The sequence below is a fragment of the Lupinus angustifolius genome, chromosome LG09 (assembly GCF_001865875.1).
Source record: "Lupinus angustifolius cultivar Tanjil chromosome LG09, LupAngTanjil_v1.0, whole genome shotgun sequence".
Classification (NCBI taxonomy): Eukaryota; Viridiplantae; Streptophyta; class Magnoliopsida; order Fabales; family Fabaceae; genus Lupinus; species Lupinus angustifolius.
This window is the reverse complement of record NC_032017.1, coordinates 5,899,442-5,924,999: the sequence shown is the minus strand read 5'-3', so window position 1 is coordinate 5,924,999 and position 25,558 is coordinate 5,899,442. Positions and strand designations below refer to the sequence as shown.

Genomic DNA, 25,558 nt, shown 5'->3' with positions numbered 1-25,558 from the left:
ATAGAAACATGAATTGGTGTATAATTTACTTGAATTAACAACATAATCATACTACCAACTAATGTTTAAAAAAAGGAAATAAAGAAGAACATGACAATGACTTATGAATTAATAATGTTTACAAAACAACCTTGAGCTTCTTGCTACACATAAAATTAAGAAAAATGGAGGTTGATAGAGACAAAGAAAATAGGACCACCAAAACATGACGAAGTGGGAAAATAGCATTGTCTTTGTCTATGTTAATAAAGACACCGTCCAAAAAGCACTACCTAACCATTCCTTTCACTTGCCAACATTGTTTTCAAATTAAAAACATGAATATAATGATATGGTTCTTATATTGGTAAGTTTGAGTAGTGAAATTATTACAAAGTTTTAATGAGTTAAAATTATAAAAGTAATAGTAATGTTATCGGAAATCTTTTATATGCTATAAGGAAAACAACCTATGTCACAAAATAATAGTTGTAGTGTTTAAATATTACACAATTTTTTTTTTGTGATGTAGGAATTAAGATATATCATTTTCTGAAGGAAAATCTCTTTCCCATAAATTTATGACATTCTATGTGTTACCCATTGTAAGTGTTTAAGAAAATAAAACTTCAAATCATTTAATTAAATATGTTCTTAGTCAATCATAACACAGATGCCACATACTAACATACAATATGAAATAATATATATGTTATCCTTAGCATTATGATGTATTTAAGTGAACAATAGATTGATACATTTGTTCAACCCTTTTTCTTACCTTTATTGTTGTGACCTGAGCTTATTTATAAACTTATCCTTTTTAAGAAATTTATAAATTTCACACAGTTAATAATATTTCCTAACCTTCCAAGGAGACATGCAAATAAATAAGAGGAAAAAAAAGTAAGAAAATAAATTCAGAAGCCCCTTTACTTGAGTGTGGTAATCCTTTCATAAGATTTTCAATATAAAAACATTTGGTCTAGAAGAAGTCCTTTAATAAAGTCATTTACTTATAAAGTGTTAGTTTAATGGATAAACATTTCACTATAATTTCTGTATGACTAAAATGATTCAATTTTTAATAGTAATACTTATTGGATGGAGCAACTATGTAATTTGAAAAGGATTAATTTCTTATCTATATAGTAAAATGATATCCTTAGTAGTACAAAAAATAGAAATTATATGATCATGTGAATGGATTAATTTTAGAAATTAGAACACCAAACAATAATTGAAGTAGGCATTCGGTATATTATATTATTTTCTCTTAATTCTTTATGATCTATAGTATCAAATATAAGAGAAAAGGTAAAGTGTTTTGGTTGAGGTTGTATATGACTGATTCAGTTTAAATAAGGTCTTGAATTTGAATTTTGTGGATACAAAAATATTCGTTGGAAGAGTTAACCTTACATACATGGGATAGAATTATCTCTAATTCGATGATATATGTTAGAAACCAAAAAAAATATAAGAAAAAAACAACATGATATTAATTATTAACATTGAAGTGGAAGGTAAGGAGCATTGTCACGTTAGTTTGACAGAGTGGCACTGTGATTGGTCAATGCAATAATGGAAATCAACAACAATAATTTATCTGACAACTGTACCATGTAGGCCATCACATAACAATTAAGGAATAGTGTTTCACACTTTACACTCATTACATTTTGGCATGTAATCAGAAATAGCACATCAAGATTCTCATCCCTAGAAAATCACTTTCTACTCCAACCATATCAAATAATTGAAATTTTTGTGCTCTAGCTACACAAAAATTGTCATTCTATGTTGAATTAGTGTTCAACATTTCATTTTGACATAGTCTTCTGCTGGTTGAAAAGTATTTGCCAATTGAGTTATAGAAGATGGAAAAAAAAGTTTGAGAGATATAAAATATACTTTGCAATAGTTATAAGGTTTTCATTTTCCTTTAAAACTTAACTGGTAAAGACAATAATGATTCTCACAATCTCCCCTAAAAAAATAGGATGATGCTTAATATATGTAGTTTTATACTCATAAGTGAAAATGTTGTTTTCGGAATTTGAAATCATAGTTTTTATATTACACCACAAATTTTTATAGCATCGGTTACCAGTTGATCCTCTTAAAAGACAACAATGACGGCCACAACCCCACGTAATAGAAATGGATGATACTTAATATATGCAATTTTATACTCATAATGAATGTTATGAAACTCGAGCCGTATATCAAATTGGAAGAGATTTCATATTATGTTTAAATGGTTAAACTGTTCGGTCGGACCAGATGATTTCATATATAATTTTTCATTTTTATCTGTAAATATATATTTATATATAAATACAAATTTTTATATAATTAATAATTATGTATAATTATATTGAAATAACATATCTCTATTTTTTGGATCGAATTAAAACAAAACATTAGAGTAGTGTTCTATTTTTTAAAATTTTAAGTGAATCATCTTGTTTACTTCCCTGATTATTCTAGTTCAACCGTATTTAACAAGGTCGAACCGGAATTTCTCTGATTCAAAACTGTTCAACCTCTCATTCGATTAAGACTACAAACCAAAGTTATTTTCAAGTTTGGTCAGTAATCGAATCAATCAAACCGCCCAGTCTGATTCAATTATCACAACACTGCTCATAAGTGAAAATTCATCTGTAAGTAGATTGTCCCCAACATAATCAATCTCACATGTTAGTATTCTAGATCCTATCATGTGAATAGAAGCCTCCTAGTTTCGCGCCACATGTGACACTAAGCCTCTCTTTGTTTGAGGTGAAATAGAGTGGAGAGAAAATGGTGAGAGAGAGAATGAAGAGAAAGTGAATCTTTCTCTCCTTTGGATGAGAAGAGAAAAAGAGGGAAGACAAGAAAAAGTGGGTGGGACCCACCACAAATGAATTCTCTCCTACTTTGGAGAGAAAGGGAAGAGAGAATGAATTCTTTTTGTTGAAATCTCAAATATGTCATTCAATCTTATTTATTTTCTCTATTTATTAGTTTTAAATAGTACTAATATATATATGTGTTTTTTTAATATAAAAAATATCAATTAAAAAAAGTTAATTGATATTATAATAAACATATATAACTTAAAATTATAACATTTATTTTTAATTAATAATAAAACAACAATTTTCTCTCTTTTCTCTTTATGTTAGGGACATTTTCGTCATTTGAATCATAATATCATCTCTATCTTCTCATTTTCTATCATCTCTATCCAACCCAACCAAAGAGAAAGAGAAGAAAATATCATTTTCTATCATCTCTACCCAACCAAACAAAAGAGAAAGAGAAGAAAATATCTCTTTCTATTCATTTTCTCTCATTCTTCTCTTATACCAAACATCATAAAAATCTACTCTATTTCTTTTGTTTCTCTTTCTCACCTCTTTCTTTCTTACCTCTTTCCCTCTTCTTATTTTCTCTTATCAATCAAATAAAGCATAAAGCTTTATGGGTTGAATAATGATATTATTATTAATTTTTTAACACGAGGGGTAATGCCTAAAGGAATATGTCAATTAATTTCTTAAATGAGTTAAAAACGGCTAAATTTAGTATGAGCCATGAATAAATGATATTCTCGATAAATCAATAAGAATAAGAAATGAAAAACTTAAAGTTTGAACAAGAAAGAAGGAGAAAGAGCAGATTATCAAAAGAAGAGAATATAATAATTTATATAGTGAAAGATAAACCTAACTAACACCTAAACTAATTGAGCTAATACATAAAATATATCTATTTTAACAAAAACACTTAATAATTAAGTTTCTCTTCCCAATGGCTTAACGGAGTATTGAAGCGACAAATGATCGGTAGATCTATGAGAGATCCCTGTGTCGAAAGTCTTCCTGACGAGAGGTCAAGGTGGTGTGTTCCGTTGATGAAAGGATAAGCCAACGGCGATGCAAGTAGATAGAGAGCTGAACTCTGGTGTATCCAATACTCGAAGGGGGACTTACACTTGAGGGGGAGATGTTGGGTATTCAAAGTGTGAATGAAGAAGTCTTACATTGAGTAAAAATAGATGAGTTAAAAATCATATAAGTAGATGAAGATGTTGCGTCAAGCTCACTTATATGTTTTTTTTTATTTAGCTCATGGATAAATATTGTAACCCATGAATGAAGATATTTCAACAAGTTCCAAGCCTATATTTTTATCAAGTGAAACTTAAACTAAAATTTGAGAAACACTACAAAAGAAATCACTTTCGATTTGCATAAAATGATATGGTTGCATATTATGAAGAAAGGGAAAGAAGCTTACAAAAATATGTCACTACATTTAGCAGTCAATCTTTTCGGCTAAAATAAAAATATCTCTGCTTATAATGTCCTATTTAGCACCAAGGCTTAGTAAATTTCATCCACACATGTTCCATCACAATACATGGATCTTATTGTATCATTATAGGAGGGAAACAATTTTGAAAAATGGTGGCACTTGCAGCATATGTAAGTGAGTTACTTCCATGCATGCCAGGGTCCAGGATGAATGGTCGGTAAGGTAGGCCACACCTTATATTATGGGATAGGAGCACAAGTTCGAAAAATATCTATGCACGGATAACGTAAAGATTTATACACAACTAGTCAGTATATTATTTACCATTCATTTGTAATATTTTTATCTAATAGTGAATAATTATTGAAAATCAGTGACGAATAATATAATGACAATATAAAAAACTCTTATAATGTTAATGTGTACATATTTTTTGTAATCTTAATCACATATCTACTATTGATTTGAAGTAAACTTATTTAGTTTTAAGTTATTATTACTATATTATTGGTGATGGTATTTGAATGAAATTATAATGATGAACTATGTAATAATTTTTATCGAGTTGGGGAACCTCTATTGCTACATGTTCTAAGATATTATTGGGATTTGTGGGACTCCCATCTCAAGTACTATTATTTGTTTGTTACGTTATGAAGTGTGAAACACATGGGTTAACAACGTTTGTGTGTAATTGCCGCTAATAGTTCTAGTTAGTATTTTATAGTTTACGTTCAAGTTCATTGTTGGATGTGTTATTATGAGTTGCATTAACTTCCATAGAAAGGTTCAAGGATTTCTTGTACATGTATACTTATGAGAGATAAAGGATATCTCGCATCAATAAAAAATATATCATGTTAATTAAAAAAATTAAACATTCATTATTTTCTATTTTTACTTCAATATTAATACGAGATATGGTTTAGGATAGCAGATCTTTATCCAATTACGAGGGACGAAACACACAAATGTTTTTGAACAATTGGTTTTTATTTCCTAGGTTTTGGAACCTAGCTGATAAGATAACCCACTATTAGGATGGGCATGGCGAGGGGAGGTAGTGCTTATGTGTATATAAACTAGACACTTATTTATACTTAACAAATTTTCAAGTTTAATTATATATTAACTCATTATATATGTAATAGTTATTTAATGAATAATAACATGTATACAATAATTTTGTCAAGTCAATTATTATGTTTTTTATGCATCAGGTAAATGTAACTAAGACATATTTTATTTTTTAGGAGAATTGCACAATAATAATGTTATTTTGATAAGCATATTGTGACAATTTTAAACTATCATTTTATTTTTAAATTAATTTTTTTTAGATTTGTGTAAGGGCTTAAACATTATTTGGTAGATAAAATAAGAGAGACGAAATAAGATAATCTACCCTATTATGATGCAATCTTGATTTTGGTGAAGCTAAATTTTTTTATAAGATTACCTTATTAATGGGAGAACGTCTTCTGTTCTAAAAGAATGTATCACTTCATATGTCATTGTTTTTTAATGGGAGGACGTCTTCTGTTCTAAAAGAATGTATCACTTCATACGTCATTGCTTTTGATTGGTTATAAAAACATTTAATCATTAAAAAAATTCAACTAAGTATAAACAGTGATACATAGAGTGATACATTACATGTGACAACAGATGTGCTCCTTTGGTTGACATACCTATCCTAAGTATTTTTTATATTCTCATGGGTCAGCCTAGCCAACTCATGCGGGCCAATGGCAAATGGCTAGGGCTAAGTGAGCCACAATTAAAAAGCCCATATGACCAAGTAGGCTATGGGCTCCTTATTGAATACTTCAAATTCTCATTATTCAATTCTTTTCCATAATATATCTTCTCTTCAAGAGAGCTAAGTTCTTAAGCTTAGGTTTGATTGCTTCCAAGAAAATAGAACTAGTAATAATATATTATATCATAGAACAATCTTATGCCTTGTTTTCAAGTCTACAAGAGACAATTTGTCATATACAATAAGATAAGATCATTTACACCATTAGAGAACCATGAGCATGTTAAATGAAGTAATGGGCATTTCTAAGGTCCAATTAAATGAACTTGAATAATTCAGTTATCTTAAACGGTGTTTCACTTCATATCTCAAGCCAATTATAGTGTTACTTTTTATTCTTTTAAAATTTCTTTTATTGACATGTCAATATATGATTAACTTGAGACAGAAAATTGGAAACTGCTAAAAGTAGGTGATCTCCATCTGAACAATTCAATCATCAAATTGAACTTTAAGACTAGTGTTAAAGTCAATCATCAATGAATGTTTCTACCCACATATTAGAGAACAAACTTAAATAACAGGCAAGTTAACAAATAAAGAAAAAAATGTATATGATGAAAATATATGAGTTTTATATATTATATCATTCATCATTCATATTTAATCATCATTGATTATTCAAAAAATGTAATCCAAATAAATGATGGATAATATGATGACTATGTATAAATTTTGAGAATAAAGTATGTCCTGGTGCGAGGAGAGAAGTTATCTCCTTACAACCACTCATTAATAGACACTTGTATTATTTTACTTTTTTGTTTATTTATTTATTTTTAAAATAGGTAAAAATAGTTATGTGTCGTTACCTAATTGGTGTAAAGAGAAAACTTATCTCCTTAAATTTGGAGATACTTCATCCTCATAAATCTTTTCACTAATAATGCATAGAGTATGAAGCAATTATGTGAGACAACAAGCCATAGCCAATAAGATATTAATGCTGACTTTGACATAAGCTAAGTCTCTAATTATGTTTACAACAACATTCTTATTCCTCTCAATAGAGAAAAGATGGGAATTGAGGTTTAAGTGATTCCCTCATTTAATCATGCAACATCTCTTAGTCATTAGCTGAATACTAATACTGCCTTATGGAAGATAGGAAAAAAGATCCATGAAATAAGTACAATCTCAATAAATTAAAGTATTTTATGTACACATGCATGAAATAAATTGAATCTTTATATATCATATGTTTAAGGAATCAAATCATCTACCAACTTTAATTGCCTATGGTTGGAGGACAGTTTGGTAAAAAGTAAGTGTTTATTAAAAAAAATTAAAGGACTTAGAGCAAGTAAGATATAATGGATTATTGGATAAAGTTATATTGTTATAGACGGATTGCATGATGTTTGTATTACATGGAAACTTGATTGGATTTAATATATACACATTGATAATGTAAGTATTTTTTACACTGTCAGTAAATTATCTATCATTCATATATTAACTATTATTAACTCTTAAACAAAAGTAATATAAACAAATGATTGATGATATATTGACAATGTAAGAAACTTTACAATACGATGTACATATTTTAAATTCAACTTGCTTTGTGTCTTGTCTAAGTTTAAGCAACATTATCATCCAATCATTGATATATTTTCTAAGATACACAAAGTGAAGAGTTATTGTAGTAATGGGCATTTTTCTTTTCTTCCTTTAATAATCAATCATATTTAAAATTCACAATAATTGAGAAGAGTTATTGTAGTGAAGAAGAGAAGATGCTTTGCTTTGACCCACTAACTGCAGCTAACATAAATGTGATGCTAGCAATATGGGTCATTACGTGCCCCTCACAAACCTCCTTCTATCAGAACTCTACGCTAAGAATATCTCATCCTCTTATCTTGGCATACTCTATAGTTCAACACGAATCGGTTATCATATATTTTGTCTCATATATTATCTCGTGTTAATATAATCATGTCATATCATCTAAATTTTATCATTATTATTGTTTTTATTTTATTATCATTAGTGCATGATATCATATTAGATAAAGTCGAGATAACATATCTTATATATACATTTATACCTTATAGCAAGAAACCACATTCTACGTCACGACCTTAGCACCGTCCAATTGTATTACATAATCTATTACCTTATTCTTTACTTTTCTTCATTAATTTGTTTTAATTCTTAAAAAAAATCATTCATTCTTCTCGAATGATGCATGTTATGTATGACTCTTACCTCATTGATTTGGCTAACTAATTAAAATAATAATAACGTGTGCATCATTCACATGTATTTAATAAACACTCAACTGAAACTATATTTTAGTTGGTTATGATCTTGTGATATGATATCTAAATTAGTTTTTGTATACCTATTACTTTTAAAAACCGATTTAACTTATTAGAATTAATAATTAAATAATAGGGATTTTCAGCCACAAAATTTCAACATATTAACATATAACTAGTTGATACTAAGGTAGTGATAGAAGATGAGATTAGGTTTCATAATTAACATCCCCTTATAGTATAGTAATGATTTTTCATTATATTAATATTTTCTGTTTTTATTTTATTATTATTGGTACGAGATTTGAGAAAACAAATATTGTTCTATGTTAATATATGGTATACCCATGATTTTTCATTATGTGGGTACCTGGCTTGATTATTGTTTATACTAAAACTAGTTGATACTAAGGTAAATAGAAGGGAGATGGTTTTGTTATCCTAAATGATGTCTCCAACCATGTTCCAGCACAATTATACTTAAGCAAAAACAAAAAAATAATAAATATTATTTTATAACTAATATGACATATTTTTATTGGTACGAGACATCAGGTTTTTGTCCAAATAGAAGATGAGGTGGTTGGGTCATCTTCACATGAACTCTCCCATCACAAGTGGGAAGGATTGTGTTCAACCCAGAAACTTAATGCTACACTTGGAAGTGGTTGATTTTTAATCAAAATGGTGGCTACAATATTAGTTAAACTAAGCTCTAATAATAGCCTATAACTACTAGAACCAAAGGAAGGTAAAACTAAAATTAAGAATGAACAGAAACACTAGCAAGAAAAGTAAATAAAAAGAGATAAAAAAAGGGGAGTTGCAAAAAATTGTGTGGTTTTCATGGCTTGCAAACCAATCCTCCAGAATGGAATCGTTGAGAAAAAGTAATGGGTTTGCTTCAAAGGTAACCGAATCTCACTCTTTTCCTAGCTTCTTTATACTTAACATTGCATCTTTCTATTTCTAACTTCTACACTACACACCTGTAATGTACATAATTATCTTCTATATATAACTTCCAAGGTTGGAAATGCAACTCTGGCATACCCATAACACGTTATTGTTAGGGGTTATATTTGAAAGTTGAAACCCTTCTCATGCTACCATTTATATATGCTTCTTATTAAATAATCTTACCCTTAACTTTCTTATATTTCTCTCTTTTAATAACATTTTTGTTGTTGTTGTTATTAGTGATCACTTGATATTAGTTCGTAAGAATTTGAACAACAATATGCAAGTCCAAGAGGAACAACAACAACATGATCTCAATCACATGCAAATGATCAAGTTGAAGGGCAAGCGTACAAAACGACAAAGATTACCATCTTTGTTTACATTAGCCATGCCTTCAACATCTTCAACCGATAATTCAGAAGAAGAGGAAGACATGGCTAATTGTTTGATTCTCTTAGCTCAAGGGCGCCATCATCATGATCATCATCAAAAACAAAATTCATCACCAGAGTCATATCAAACGACAACACCCGATCATAGCAACAATAACAATAGGAAGAAATTAGGGTTATGCATTTATGAGTGCAAGACTTGTAACCGATGCTTCCCTTCATTCCAAGCCCTTGGTGGCCATAGAGCTAGTCACAAAAAACCTAAGACAAGTATTGCACAAGATCAAAAGCCAGGAGTTACTAGTTTTGTGAATGATTGTTTTGATAATTATTTTGACTCTACAACCACAAACACTACCCTCACCTTGCAAATACCAAATAATAGGGCATTGTTTAGCACCAACCCTACTACTAGGACTATTACTAAATGTAATAAGGTTCATGAGTGTTCTATTTGTGGGTCTGAATTCACATCTGGGCAAGCCTTAGGAGGTCATATGAGAAGACACAGAACTGTTTTGAGCACTACTTCAACAACAACTTTTATGAGTGGTGCAAAAAATATTAGGGTTTGTGAGAGTCCTCATGAATCTATAGAGGTTAAAAAACCTAGAAATGTTTTGGAGTTGGATTTGAATCTTCCTGCACCTGATGAAGATCACAGAGAATGCAAATTGCCATTTCAATCCAAAGAAAAAGTGATTGTTCTAAATGCAACCTCTTTGGTGGATTGTCATTACTAAAGTAACTCATTAGTAATGTTCTTTGTTATTATTGTTTCTTTCATTTATCCTTGTACACAAATCAATTGTTTATTCTTTCCATTCATTATATAGCACGCAATCAAATTTGAATTTATTCAGTCAGTGTCTTGTATATACATAGATTCGTAATTTCTTAATTGTTATCATTTTATTGTTATTCTATATATTATTCATTGATTTTTAATTTTAAGATGTTTAGTCCTTTTTTAAGTCTGGAACCACAACAAATCCTATACATTCAGGGCTGGAACTTAATATATATATATATATATATATATATATATATGATTTTTGTTGTTGGTAATATCAACAATATTTTTCCTTACTTTTTTGGAATAAAGAATTAAGTCTTTTCAGGGTATATAATTACTCCTCCCAATAAATGTCACCACTAAAAATTGAATCATTAATTTTTTATATTTATGGAGATATAGCGGGCCTTACACCACTAAACAAACCAATTTATATATATATATATATATATATATATGAATATGTGGCCATTATTATGAAAGTGAGAAAAAGAGAGATAGAGTAAAGGAGAATAGAAAACCGGTATGAGTTTCTTTCGGCCATTGCCTTACTTACAAAGCTAGCTTCAGCAAATGTTCTTCAGTTACCAATTTGTAATAAGCTGTTTCAGTTAAAATTAATCTATGTGTGGTAACTTAATTTTTTCAAGATATTTACGGTAACTTAATTAATTAAAATAGTACTCTTCTTAACTATGTGTGGTTACATTTTCCTCTACACTCATTGCTTCAGTTAAAACCCCATTTTTTTACTTAACGAACCAGATATTGTTACTTTTTTTCCTTTAAAAAAGGGGATGCACTACCTCAGGAATATTTTGTAGATATTGAACTACTTTTTTTTTATATATATATGTAGTAAATTTTGCCACATTACAAGTGGACAAAATTTTCCTAGAATATTTATTTTTATTTTTATGAAGTGGGTTTTGGTAGTTGGAATCATTGAAACCCTTCCAAGCCACTACTTATCTAGTATGGGTCTGTTCCATGAATCTCACGGGTATCGAAGCTTTTTCCTTACCAAATTGAATGTCATTTTAATCTTTACCGTTTGGATAATTTGTTTGTCTCCGAATATTTTTGTACATGATATAATCATGGGATTGATAGTAATGGGCATGGGAAACTGGAAAAGCATCCTTAATATGCATATTACTGTCACCATTCAACTCAGGTAGTAGTTATAAATTACTTTGATTATATTAAAAATCCGATATAAAATATAAGGAATAGAACTTCCTGAGAGCATATATGTTATCCCAAAAAGTATATTACTTCATATATCTTCACTTGTAATTGATCAAAAATAATATTTAATTTAAAAATTTAATAATTAAGTATTTTTCTAATATGAAGACACATGACACTTAAAAGAATATCATTTTGCATGTGATATATACTTACAAGAATATAGTACTTGATATTTCTACCAACAAGACATTGGTCCAATGATATAATATATTATTGGATTCCTAGGTAGATCAAAGAGTAAAAGTTATAATTTCTAGAATCAACATTTTTTTGAAAGAGACATCCACACATTCCAAAAGATGGATAGTTATAAGGTAAGGGGAAAACCAAGAAACTTTCCATTTGCAATATCCAAAAGCAGGACATGCATGCTAGTAGTAGTAGACCCTCCACTAGTAATTTGGAGCAAAACAATTTCTTGCCTACACAAGTTTAATCAAATTGTTGGATTAGTTAGAATCAACTTGGTAATGGGAGTCACACATAAATGATACATCATTTATAGGCAAACAAATTTACACAAAAGCTAATAGGGTTCATTGTTATCAACTTCTCCAAAATACAATTGAAACAATAAGAAAGTAAGAAAAGAAGCTTAGATATACATGATTTGACAAATATAATGAAGCATTTTTTAAGAGCAACAACCACCATTTTTGGATACTTGAGGTTCATGTTTCTGCTTTAAAACATTTCTTTTAACTGCTGCTGTTGATCCTTCTTCCAAAAGACTAGGAGCTTCCATTATCTATGAAATGTTGCAATAGGAAAAAAGCAACACATTGTGATTAATATTTTATAACAAGTAAATTACATGCAAGAGTTTTATACGTTGTCACTATATTATTCATATTTAGTTATTATTGACTCTTCAAAAAAATATATATAGATGAATGGTAGATAATGTCCCAACTGTATATAAATCTTAGAATATTAACCTAATTTCTTGGAAGCAGATGAAGTACTCACCCTACACTATTAAGTTTATTAACTATCACTAAAGCAATATTAGGTACTTGTGCTGTTCTGCATCAACTAGTGCTAAGTTTCGGGTTTGTTTGGGTACAACAACAATCAAGCCTTATTCTCAATAGACAGGGTCGACTACATGAATCGAACGACGTGATAATAGAAATTAAGTCGGGTATGGATAAGCAACATCAAATCATAGTTCTAAAACTATACCTTTAGAGCAAGTTCCTGAAAGCAACTCTCCACATTTTGTCTAGTTTTAGCACTACATTCAAAAAGCAAGCACCCCAATTCTTTGGCAAGAGCTAAACCTTCTTCTCTGCTCACAGCCCTTTCAGAATCCTATTATACAGAAATATAAAACATTTTAAGAAATTAATAAATGGGATACATCAAGGTGTAAGGACCCTGCAAATTTAGACTTATATATTTCAAATATTGATTGAATAAGAAATCTAAAGCATATCTTATTTACAAATTGGGTTTTGGAAGGAAAATAATGGAAAATGACGGCTTGTGAGTGTAACACTCCAGTTCTAACATGTGACCTCTCAGGTCCATGAATATACTGAGCGTATCACCTAATAACTTAAATACCATATGCAGTATTTTATTCCTCACAAAGAGGAGCATTCCACGACTTGAAGACCTCAAAGATAAATAGTATTAAATTATTATCTTTTCATATTTCCTCTCTAAAACTCAACGCTTTCTAGTATATTCAAATCTACTACTACAGCTAGCACAAAACTTACTCTATCAACTTTATTTCCAACTAGCATCTTCACACAATCTTGATTAGTTGAATAGAGTTCCAATTCTTTAGACCACACTTCTGACAAGTTTGTAAATGTCTCTCTCCTTGTGACATCATAAACTAAAATCAAGAAAAAAATGAAGCATTATATAAATAGAAAAAAACAAATTTAATATAATGTTACTAGAAATGAATAATTCCAAAACATGCATCAACCATCTTATCCATTACAAGCTGTTAATCGCGTAGCCGAAAATCGGAGATGGGAAGAACCAAATAATTACATGTACATTCAACAATGCTAGTTATGAACACAAAATTCTCCATAAATCAGAAGAATCAAACAATCAAATCTACACAAATCACTTTAGCATATACCTAGAATGATTCCTTGTGCTCCTCTATAGTAAGAACTCGTTAGAGTCCTAAACCTTTCTTGTCCAGCTGCAATATATGTAATTAATGGTAACTTAAATCAATTGAACAACATATTCAATACAAAAACTCTAAGAGGGTCATTTCATCAATTTGATTGAATCAAATTCACTTGCTGCCATGAACAAAAGGCCTAACTTAAAGAACCGAAAGCGCGCGATTTAACTATATCTTACCCGTGTCCCAGATAGTTAGTTTTAATCTCTTCCCGCCTACTGCGAAAGCTTTGATCTTAAAATCAACTCCTACAGATCAAGGAAACAACATTAGATCGTGTCAAAAACGAAACTCGGAAACTCTAATCAGATAGAAGAAACATGGCAATGACAAGAGATAGTAAATTCAATGTGTTTGTTAATTCTAGTTGCATAAAACAAACAGAATGAAGCATTTAATACGTACATGATAAACTTAGGATAGCGAAAGTATTAGACAAAATCAATAACCAAAAGCCAATTGATTCAATATCAACATAGCATTATATAGAGTTGATTTTCAATGACTCTGAAATGTAATTATAGCAACATTCAAGTTTAATAGTGTGACTAAAGTTTATAGATACTATAGATCCAAAACCATTGAAGATATAAGTAATCGTAACTAAAGTACATTTATCCACTAATAAAAAATAAGAGTTGTCGTGTCCCGATTTTCGGCCGTATCAATGTTAATAAATTAAATTACCTATGGTAGGTGTAAGATCTTCAACAAGGTTGGAAATGAAGCTAACAAGTATGCTACTTTTTCCAACACCAGAATCACCAATCAACAATATCTTAAAAGAGAGATCATAGCCACTGCTATGAACTGAAGATGAATTCATTTCTATCTTTGTAATGAATGTGTATTGTGTGGATGTACTTGTCTATAGAAAGTGCAGTGAAAGGAACTTATGCAAAGTTGAGAAAGAAAGGGAAAGATCATAGGATAAAGGGTATACTACCCTATAAGAAAATGCAATGGGGTATCACCTTAGCAATACATTTCATGTATTTTATTATTTCATGTTTGTAAAGACAGAGAAAGAAGAGAGAACAATTGAATAAAGTTTCATACATCATGTTCATAGAAAATGTACATCATTTGATGTCAGTGTGTTAAATGTGTTATATAAAAAAGTAATGATATATTATGAAATAAACATATCTTATATGGAAATGAATGATTAATAAACAAAATATTATTTTATAATATATATTACTTTTTATGATGTAAGAAAATTTTAGAAAAATATATCATTTTTATATAAAATAGATCTGAACAATAAATTGTTTTGAGCTGAGAGGTGAACACCACACCAAGGTAATTATTCTTTTTTATTTTTTTTTATTTTTATGTTTTTCATTTTATTTTCATGTTTTGAGTTCCAACTTCCTACAATTTTATATGGAGTTCAAGGTTCTTGACCCGATTTGGATCTAGATCTTTTCCAATATTGGAGAGTTCAGTACTGAAATAAAGGTTCTCTTGTTATCATCATGTCATTGTACCTTTATAATGTGACAAAATAAAGGTTAATTTATATTTGGGTGAGGGATCTATCATGATCTTTTATTGTTATTATTATATGGGTGTGATCTTCTATCTGTAAAGTTTGCGTGGCCAGCATAATTTATTAGGTGAACCCCAAGTTACTTAGAGGACAATGTTATATATTAATAATATTATATTACTATAATATCTATGTACAATCAGCGTAACAATTTATGTATTATTAGTACGATTTGTTATATTTATATTTGTATTAAATATGAATGATGAATTATATCGTTCATGCATACATCGAAAATAGAAATATTAATGAATTCAACACATAATCCAAGGTTGCATGCATTAATTGTCATAATTATAGTTGTTATTTTCTTCTCTATGATGATGAAGGAAATTGACTCTACTATGGGATCTTCAATTGAACATTTTGATGCCCCATATGATTGAAAGTCCATAGACAACCCAATCCCATGAGTTGTGGTGTTACTATGAATATTGAGAGGAGCCAATATGAATGGTCCATTATATATGGCACCAAATCTACCATTTTTTGACTTTTTGCATATTTTTAACCCATAATGTTTCCTTTTGGATGACATTTTCTCACTGCTGATTTTGATGGATGGAGATTTATCATTGAGATTTTATTTTGAGTAGAGAGTGACTTCTGATTTCTAAAACATAATTTGATTTGGTCTTTTTAAGGAGGGATTGAAAAAGACTCACCACATCAAAAAAGTTATTTCAAAATAAATTAATATTATAACATAAGAAATGGTTGAATTACATATAAATTTATATATAATAGTGTTGATGAAAATATAGTCTTACTCAAACCAAAAATTCAAGAAAAACACAAATACAAAGGATTATATATGTGATGTTGTTTTTTGATCTAGTTGTTTAATTAATTAGAAGGCTGATAAACTATGAGTGATTGATATGATACATATATGCTTCCCATTAATCAAGATCGGAGTTCGAGTCTTATGTATAAAATATTTTCCCAATAGAAGAGTTAGCTATATTATGATGCAGATATTTCCTATTCGAACAAAATTATCTTAACGAAATGATAATTATGGGTAGACGGAAAATTTAGGAAGATAATGGTGATGGTACAACTAGAAAACCCTCATAGCAAATGACAATGAACACTTCCATACTCTTTTTCTCTGTTGAATGGCTGTTATTATGAGTTGCCTAACATAGCTATGCATTTATTCTGCCCCAAATCTCTAGTCATTTCTGACACGCGCATGGGGTGATCATTCTTCATATGTTATGTCTTATCAACAACATTAAAATCATAACACTAAATCATTTATCTCTATATTTTTTTTTTGTGTTATTAAGGGTATCTTTCACCTTATGAGTAATAAACTAATTCATTTTTGGAATGTATGTTATCCCTTCCAACAAGTGTCGCTCACATGAATCGAATTCTTAACCTTTTGGTATTTCTTATGATCTAGAAAGACTTTATATCGTTAGACCAATGTTTTGTTGGTCTTTAGAGTCTGATTTAGGTGACCATTGATCTGGCCAAAATGATCACACTATTTCATGCGCAATCATCTTGGCAGCTATGAATTCAAGCTTTGCCCCACTTTACACAACAACAGACAATTACTTGGCCCACACACTTCACACTAATTTGACTAACATCCTCTCTGCACCATCTACATATATGTTTTGTGGGAATGTGATTGTGAATGAGCTGATATTTGTATTAGGAATTAGGTGTAAAGGAGCTAGGTCTCACATCGAGAAGGAATAGATAAAATGAGGAACATATAAGTGAATAGACCCATGAACCTAAAATTGTAAGATTTTCAATAGCTTAATCTCATCTGCAAAAGTCTCTACTTGCAATGGGCAAATTAAATCCCCACAAAAAAAAACCTTAAGAGCATCCTCTAAGGAAGGAACAAATAAAAACTGTCTTAAAAATCACAGCTTTTCAACTTTTAATGGATTAAAAAATTAAAAACACCTTTTTTAAATAAGAAATTGCTGCATTTTAGGTCCAAATAAGAAATTGGCCTATTAAATCCAAACTGTTGCATTTTTCTTGTTTGCTGTTATTTTTATAAGTGCAAACTAGTGATTCAAGCATTTAACAGCAGAAAAAGTTTGGACATTTTTGTTATTTTCTTTATGCTTTCTGTTTTTTGTGTATACATTATATAAATGTTTTATATCATCTTACATAGATGATGAAATTGATACAATCTACAGATGCAATTGTATTTCAAATCTAAGTCACTAGAGTCAAAGAAAACACAATGGAATAAACCCATGTTAGCTTCAGAAGAGACAAATAAACCCATGTTATCCAAGGAATGATAAAAAATTCAAAGCATTGATTTGAGATTACCCATATGGAGCATGCATAAAAGGGTACCCATGTTCACACTTTCTGAAAAAAACTAACAGGGTAAATTAACCTCGAAAATTTTAAGCTGGCGTTGCATTCGGCGGAAACACTTTCTGAATGAATTCCAGGAAGCGATGCGAGTAGAACGTAGGATCCACAGCGGAAATAGACAATGAATCAAATTGAAGAGATTTATATGCATGCTCAATCCTCTTAGTCATGTTGTAGTCTTGCAATATGTCGATGATACCGAGGTACAGGACGACATCGTAGACTTCGTGGAACATTTGCTTTTCCTGTTTTCCTGGAAGCAGCTCTGCCCTTGATGGCATGTTCACGCCGAGCTGAATTTGGAGTCTGCTTAAGAAATTGTAAAGGAAGAAAGTAAAATCTCAGCATGCAATAATTAGTAACCATCTAATTTTAATGTAAAGGAACAATTTTAATAATTAACATCTTGAATGAAATATCTAGATTATTAGAATAGATGGTCTTTATATACAAAGTTACAAATGCAACAATGTGATATGAATATAATTGATTTTTAGGATGCACTAAGATGAATAGATTAAACCATCTATCAGTGGCAATGATCCAAATTTTCTTTATTTCTTATGAACATACAAGTGATACTGAATTTATAAATATAAGTTTTTTGGTTTCCTACAGGTATCTTCGCACCAGAGGCAATCCTGTTCGAGCTGGGAACATCCACAGGTATGTGGGGCTAACTCTCCCAACGGGTATTTTTTCCATCCACAAGACTCGAACTCGAGATCTTGCTTAAGGGGAATCAAGCATGTACCACTTGAACCAACACCCGTTGGTTATAAATACAAGTTTCTTAACATATAAAATGCACTGAATCATACATATTAATAGGGTGGCATGTGCACTATGATGAAGTTCTAAAGAACTAATAACATCATCAAGAAAGCACACCTTGCTGTACCAGGTAGAAGTAGGTCCACCTCCTCATCACCGGCAGATGAAGCTCGCAACCGATTACCCCTCACATGAGGCCCTACGACAACACTCTTATCATCTCCTCGAGGAACTAGAACAAGGCCTTGTGGATAGTTCAATACGTCATCCTCCAGAGGGTCTATGAATGATCGTTAACAAAAAAAATTAAATTAATCAGTTCCATGTTTATGGTTCTATTAGAAAATGCAAGAATATAAGTCATAGACGAGAGAACATATTCGGGTAATATGCAAATAACAAACGCCCTAAGCCGAATAAATTTTCTTGCTCAGGTAATATACAGTGTCAATTACTTACACATGACGTGAAAAAACAAAAATCGCAAGTACTGCTCATAGTTTTGATCTTCCTCACTGCCTAATAATACCTAAAAAAGTAGCGTGTATATCATCTGCTGGTCTCATTGGTTGAGGGCATGGCATCTTCTCTACTTCCAAGGAATAGATTTCACAGTTTGATGCATGCAAACTTTTAATGTAAGGAACCTAATTTTAGTTATAAATACTTGTCGGAAATAAGCATCAGCCATTTATCGGCCAACTATAAATCATTAGCTTTACTAGATAGGATCTGATACCCACCTTCCTCTGCAAGAATTGCTAATCCATCGCCGTTAGTACTTTGGTTGTATGACATACGACGTAGATGCTGGGGAGCTCGATAGTGAACACCTAAAAGAAGGCTGTAGTCCATAATGTGTTGTGCTTCCAAAAACTTGCTGTCTATTTCGATCTGCCTGAACAAAAGGATGAGTAAGAGGAAACATTAGATTTTTGCACTCGAGATATATATAATAGAGAAATACAAATATAGAAGTATAGAACTTCTATTTAGCACGCAGCCATCTTTCGATATTATGCCAATTAACACCGACTTATACTTGTTTGCTTGTGCATTATAAAAACTAGGATTAGAAAGATCGTCCGACAAAATTTGGTAGTTACAATTCTTAATAAGAACATCTTATTTTAGGGGACTAGGGAGGAAACGAATATAGGCACGCAGATACATTATCAAATCTGCTCTATGGCTTCAACTCCCTGTAATCGTACGAAATAAAAAGTATACACATTTGTTCCTATTCACTAGCTGTTTTTTTGTTACTCAGTCTAAGGAGAATATCTTGTTTTCCTTTTCTTTATATATTTTCAAATAAAATTTATTCTTTTATCACATGAAAGAAATCGAAAATGCAGGGAAAAGCAAGATTTTTTTGTAATTACTCCTTACTTCAATAAAGACTCCCGCCAAGATGGTTCCAAGTAGAAGCTGTAGTTCAGGTCCAAATCTTTAAGAGTGGTGTTCTCATCAATTTCTATCTTGTCCGATGACCGTCCAAGGGACGAACCTTTTAAGTCAAATCTCCGGTGGATCCTTAATTCTGTGCAAAACATATTTCCCATTACAACAAAGCGAAACTGCAAGACAGAAAATTACAAACTAATGTTACACTCATATTTAAGAGACATAATATATTCATTCAACAACAGCATTACCTTTTGACCACTTGAAGGTATAATCCTGTGCAGGCCGAAAAACTTTGTGATGAGCGTATTTTCGTAAGACTTCACATGGTGATGATAGTCTGGAAGCATTCTTAGAAGAACCTACATGTCAAATTTTGGTCACTGGAATTAGCATTTTATACTGAAAATCAAGTATCAAATAACATGTAAAATGCTAATATATCATTACCAAACATCTCTACCACAAGTTGCTTCAGTATTACCTAATAGCTAAATTTCCTTTCTTATTGTGGATTGGGAAAAAATAGATAAAGGAGGAAAAGCAGAAACAAAATTTATGCAAAAATAAATGTTACTTGATGTAAAATGACCATTAATGTCAACCTTGTACTTTCTAATGGTCCAAAATGAAACAAGTATTTTAACACACCTTCACTTCAGATCTTCGCAGTGTCTTGATCATGAAACGATCGTCCTGAGAGAGGAAAAAGACACTGCCACTTTTTCCAGGGGAAGATAGTTCCCTCAGAGCATCATTTCCACAAATGGACATCATGTAGTCGGCGGCATCAATCTTGAACATATCTCTTAAATTTCTGCAACAAGTCTGAAGAAAGTCACATCTAACAAACATATAAAAGGGGCAGGAAGAAAGTGAGGAAAGAGAAAGAGGAGCTGTAGTAAACTGTTCCATCATTGTCATTAATGTATACATTCACAATTGTAAAGCATGAAAGATAAACTTCCGTAGCTGCAACTAGTCCTCTATTTTCTCTCCCTCGCTTTTTCATTTATATTTATGAAGCATTGGAATGCGTCATTATGATCTTATACAGATAAAAAGTTATCAGCTTTGATAGCATGGGTAAATGCAAAATATTCTATACAAGTAAAAGCACAAGTCAACAACTGATGATATGCTCAGATTAATTTTCCAGCACAATGAAAGTTTAGACGTCAGCATAAAGCTTCGAAGTATTCAAGTTGTTGAAGCAAGGATTTAGCATGTATACCATGTGGTTTGATTAAAAACATGCAATTGAGTTAATCTCGAGGAATTATGTCATGCTTCTTCTATTCATGCTATCAAGGGATCATCATTTGGTATGGATGTGCATAGAATTTATCATGTAAGATTCAGGAAACATAAAATTTTCCGAATAATACAGAATTAAAGATAATTTTACAGATAATATGGTACATCGAAATCTTCTTCTTTTAACAGAAAAAGAAAAATGAACATAGAAGAACCTGTCTTTTATCCCCCAAAAAGTATTGAAGAATCTGTCGATATATGTGAATGCCTGATGCACTCAACCAATCTATGCGTGAAAATGAGTCATTTATTGAAGCAGGTAGCAAACGAATACTATAGGCATATCGTGTGGAACTCCAGATATACAATAAACCAGCGACACCTACTTAATTCTAAAGCCAGGACTACTTAAAGAAACTTGTATAGGTTTACATGCATGCCTAGTCATTAGATATATGATATAAGGTAACATGAAAGAGACGAAGAAATAATCCAAAGTGTTAACTACCAACCTGAACACCATCGGGCAGTAGTCTTTCCATTTAAAATCATCCGATTGATGAGTAGGCGTCAATTGAGATCCTTCTTTAGGAAAATCCATCCAAAAGCTTGCTTTAGCACCAAAATCTGATGCTCTAACTTCTCGTCTCTGTACAGGTGTAATCTTGCCCACGGTATACCTAACCATATCGAGGCTCGTGTTCAGATTATAAAGGAAAACCATGGTAAATGCAAATATAGATACTCCCCGATAGCATTTTATCTTAGCTTCTAATTTAGGTAGATTTTGTGCCTTCAATTCTTAGTTCATGATTGCCTCATGAAACATAAACGTGATTGGTCGCACTTGGAAGTTATAGCCTAAGCAAACTTTACTTATAATGTCAAGGGTTTGAATCTTGAAGTTATCACTTACCACTTTGGGGAAGACTTTACCTAATGACCACCCCTAGTAAGGAATTTCTTAAGCATAAAAAAATGGATTAAGAAAACAACATAACCTATCTAAGTTACAATATAAAAGTTGTGAAATAGACCGGAGAAACAAATATTAGGTGAATGAAGCTGAAAAATCTGACAATCTGTCATGTGATTCCTAGATATTATAGGAGCCGATGCATCTTGAAATGCCGGCATGTAAATTAGAATAAATATGAAACCACACAGATATATACTTGCAGAGAAAAAAACATACAGCAAATTAACAAATGATAACAACTGAAAAGATCGGGTGTGCTACAAGTCAACGTCCTTTTACCTTATTCCAAGCTGCAAACTGAGCATCAGATCATAACTCCGGTGACCTTTAATGATTGCTTCGCCAGGTCTTTTTATCTCTTTGAGTTTTCTTTGAAGTCGTCTTGTCGTTCTAGACGTTGACGAAAACATATTATCTAACACTACCTCACTTATTAATACACCTTGCATGTACTCTCGTTCCAAAATTGGGATCTTGGCATTAACCTCTTTATCTCCGCTTTCTGTTACAGATTCTGTAAAATCGGAAGCTGAATCATGCCCAATCACTTTCTCGATAGATACCTCAAGACTCCAACGTCTTTCCAGAGAAACATTTCTTCCATTAGACTGAGGTCTCTGGTTCTGACCAACCATGACATCTCCCACCTGCTTCTGCTTTCTCAAGTCTGGTAATAGCCCCCTTTTACGCAAGGCACTGAGGTAAATCTCTTGCACCGTCGGAAGGCGGTTGCCTCTCGGATAAAAGGTTCCCTTTCCGTCTTTTAGACCGCGTGTCCAAGTCCCGACGTAGCAGCCTCCATCACTCCAAGTATACACTCCTAACCCATGCATCATGCCATTTAACCAGCTTCCTTCAAACGAGTCCCCTGTTATCCAGGTGAGTGTTCCTTTTCCTGACATTGTCCCGCCTCTCATATTCCCCGAGTATACATTTCCGTTCGCCCAGGTATACTTTCCAGGCCCCTCTGGTGTTCCTTGTATCCAAGACCCTTCAAAGATATCTCCATTAGGATAAACTTGATAACCAAGACCATGCTTAAGATTCAATCGCCACCGACCTTTATAGGTCAATTTATCCGAACTAATATATGTTCCCGTACCATGGATATAATCACCAGAGAATTCACCCTCATACATTGCTCCAGAACGCCATCGCATTTTTCCAATCCCATTCCTCGCTCCATGTCTCCACTCGCCCTCATATACACCTCCATCAGACCACACATACGTACCCTGGCCCTCAGGAATATCGCCAAGAAGGGACCCGGAATACGACTCTCCATTAGAAAGCAAGAGTTCTCCCACCCTAAATCCAACAATTTCAGAGGAATGGCCAGCTTCACCATTTGTCAATATAGATAAATGGTCTATGTTAGAATTGGCATCAAGAGATTGTGTTCTCTCTGCACAAGAAAGTACTCCTCCATCCAAATCATCAACTACGGCCACAGCGCCCGACATGCACAATGACCAAAAGGAAAATTTCCTTATCGAATTACAATTATCCGAACTTCTCAATAGCTATAAAACAAGAAGGTTCACATATACAAAATCTTACCAAGATCACCCTTGCAACTCTTTTTCCTGAGACAATAGAAGATTATTCAGAAAAATAAGTAACTTAGAAACATGTGATACCTCAAGTAAAAAGATATATAAGTTCAATCCATTAAAAATAGAGGAGAAAAAACATAAATTTCCAAGAATCCAATTCAGCTTATTAGAGCTTATGAAAAAATAAGACAGCTTACTAGAGCATATAAACAAACCAGTTTAATCATAAAGAAAAATGAACCAATGACTAAACACACTATTTTCTTCACAAAATTTTCGGTCGGAAAACCGACTCTGCGATACAGACTTAAGTCTAAATATAGATAACATGATTAAACAGACACCACAATTAAAAACCGTAGTGGGATCCTCGTGCACTCGGTTGTCCTTGTTTTTCTTACCAGACTAACCTCTCTAACCATAGGTGATAGACAAATCTCTGGGTACAATCAGGTACCTAACTGAGACCCCTCCTAATAATATTTTTCCATAAACAAGGATTCGAGATCGAACTCAAAACCTCGTTCTTAAAGGCTCCCACCCGATGGGATCTGGTAAGCAGTTTATATTGTTTTCAGAATTTGAACTCGCGACGATAATTAAACTTACTATTACGCTGAGGCTGAGCTGTCAATGGGTGTTAAATTATATATAAATATGATTCTTAAAGGTAACAAAAAAGGTGGAGATAGTTGAAAATGAGAGAAAGAAGAAAAGTGAGAGGAAAGAGAGAAGGTTGGAATTTGGAAGGAAGAGAATATGAAGAAAGTGAGATTGAAGTTAAAAGTTCAATACTCTCTCAAAGTTTGAGTATGACAGTGATCATAGAAACTCTTCAAATCCAAGTCCCTTGTTGAATGGAGGAGAGGGGGAGACCCTTTATTATTTAAAGATGATTCATTGTATCATTCATCATTTATTTCTAATTATCATTGATTTTTTAAATAAAATAATCTAACCAAAAAGTAAATAATGTACTACTATATATAAATATTTACATTCTACACTCAACTTGACTATATATAAATTTTTACATTCTATAGTCAACTCGTAAAAGAAGTGGTACTTCATCTAACATTAACTTATTCAAACAAATATGCTTATTTCATAAGTTCTCAATTTCAAAGCTTCTGCTTCCTCAATTCTCTCTCTATACATGTGGGATCCACTCTAAGAGTACAAAAGTTAATTCAAGTCATGCAAACTGTTGAAAAAAATTATTGAATGATTAAGTTATGAAATAAAAATTTTACATTGTTGATTGGCACAACCCACATTCTTATTTTTTTATATAAAATATACCATCTTCATCTAATATTATTTCAGAAGATTATCATATGATATAGGCGGGAAGTAAAAAATGAAAGGAAACTGTTATGACTAAATAATTTATCTACATTTTAATTTTAATGTCATAATCAATATAATTTACTTATTCATTTAAAAAGTCATATCAGTTTGAAAATGAAAGGTTTAAGAATTAATATGGTAGTTAAAAAGAAAGCATTAATTTACATTAAGAGATATATAATATTTACAAACATGAAATTAGAATTACTCCATGTGAGTTATTTTATATTTTTCCTTTATCTATTCGTATAGAAGATTAGTATAGATAAACATAAAATTAGGCATTATAGAAGATAAAGTAGGAAAACATAAAATATTTCAAGGGTAGTTATTTATGTTTTTCTAATTTCTATTAGTATTAGTATAGA

At 31.4% G+C, this 25,558-nt stretch overlaps 3 protein-coding genes across 7 annotated transcripts; 1 reads left to right on the top strand and 2 right to left on the bottom strand.

Moving 5' to 3' along the window:
- On the top strand, positions 9,388-10,593 carry LOC109356517 (zinc finger protein ZAT5-like). The gene has a single exon (XM_019599870.1). It carries the CDS (start codon positions 9,617-9,619, stop codon positions 10,472-10,474), a length of 858 nt encoding a protein of 285 aa, XP_019455415.1. The 5' UTR covers positions 9,388-9,616; the 3' UTR covers positions 10,475-10,593.
- On the bottom strand, positions 12,231-14,990 carry LOC109356520 (ras-related protein RABC2a-like). Of its 2 annotated transcripts, XM_019599872.1 has the most exons (6): positions 14,630-14,989; positions 14,122-14,190; positions 13,889-13,954; positions 13,509-13,630; positions 12,967-13,095; positions 12,231-12,529 (listed from the first exon to the last, which is right to left on the bottom strand). In XM_019599872.1, exons 1-6 carry the CDS (start codon positions 14,766-14,768, stop codon positions 12,416-12,418), a joined length of 639 nt encoding a protein of 212 aa, XP_019455417.1. In that variant the 5' UTR covers positions 14,769-14,989; the 3' UTR covers positions 12,231-12,415. The 2 variants fall into 2 exon arrangements, with proteins under 2 accessions (XP_019455417.1, XP_019455418.1); XM_019599873.1 differs by lacking the exon at positions 14,122-14,190 and having other exon boundaries at positions 14,630-14,990.
- LOC109356516 (phosphatidylinositol 4-phosphate 5-kinase 9-like) lies at positions 17,507-24,189 on the bottom strand. Of its 4 annotated transcripts, none has more exons than XM_019599866.1 (9): positions 22,564-24,189; positions 21,818-21,985; positions 20,700-20,865; positions 20,300-20,410; positions 20,034-20,221; positions 19,385-19,539; positions 18,759-18,921; positions 17,853-18,176; positions 17,507-17,786 (listed from the first exon to the last, which is right to left on the bottom strand). In XM_019599866.1, exons 1-8 carry the CDS (start codon positions 23,745-23,747, stop codon positions 17,897-17,899), a joined length of 2,415 nt encoding a protein of 804 aa, XP_019455411.1. In that variant the 5' UTR covers positions 23,748-24,189; the 3' UTR covers positions 17,507-17,786; positions 17,853-17,896. The 4 variants fall into 4 exon arrangements, with proteins under 4 accessions (XP_019455411.1, XP_019455412.1, XP_019455413.1 ...); XM_019599867.1 differs by having other exon boundaries at positions 17,507-18,176; positions 22,564-23,870; positions 24,038-24,189; XM_019599868.1 differs by having other exon boundaries at positions 17,507-18,176; positions 22,564-23,870; positions 24,056-24,189.

Bases quoted from the DNA above. Each gene is read 5' to 3' on its own strand.
- LOC109356517 (XM_019599870.1), top strand. From the start codon at position 9,617: ATGCAAGTCCAAGAGGAACAACAACAACATGATCTCAATCACATGCAA.
- LOC109356516 (XM_019599866.1), bottom strand. From the start codon at position 23,747: ATGTCGGGCGCTGTGGCCGTAGTTGATGATTTGGATGGAGGAGTACTT. The intron at 21,986-22,563 runs GTAAAAGGACGT...CGATATGGTTAG, and splicing joins AGTTTGCAGCTTGGAATAAG to GTATACCGTGGGCAAGATTA. The intron at 18,177-18,758 runs GTGTGCTTTCTT...CAATTTCTTAAG, and splicing joins CTTCTACCTGGTACAGCAAG to CAGACTCCAAATTCAGCTCG.
- LOC109356520 (XM_019599872.1), bottom strand. From the start codon at position 14,768: ATGAATTCATCTTCAGTTCATAGCAGTGGCTATGATCTCTCTTTTAAG. The intron at 14,191-14,629 runs GTAATTTAATTT...CTTGATCTGTAG, and splicing joins AGATCTTACACCTACCATAG to GAGTTGATTTTAAGATCAAA. The intron at 13,631-13,888 runs GTATATGCTAAA...TCTTGATTTTAG, and splicing joins AGCACAAGGAATCATTCTAG to TTTATGATGTCACAAGGAGA.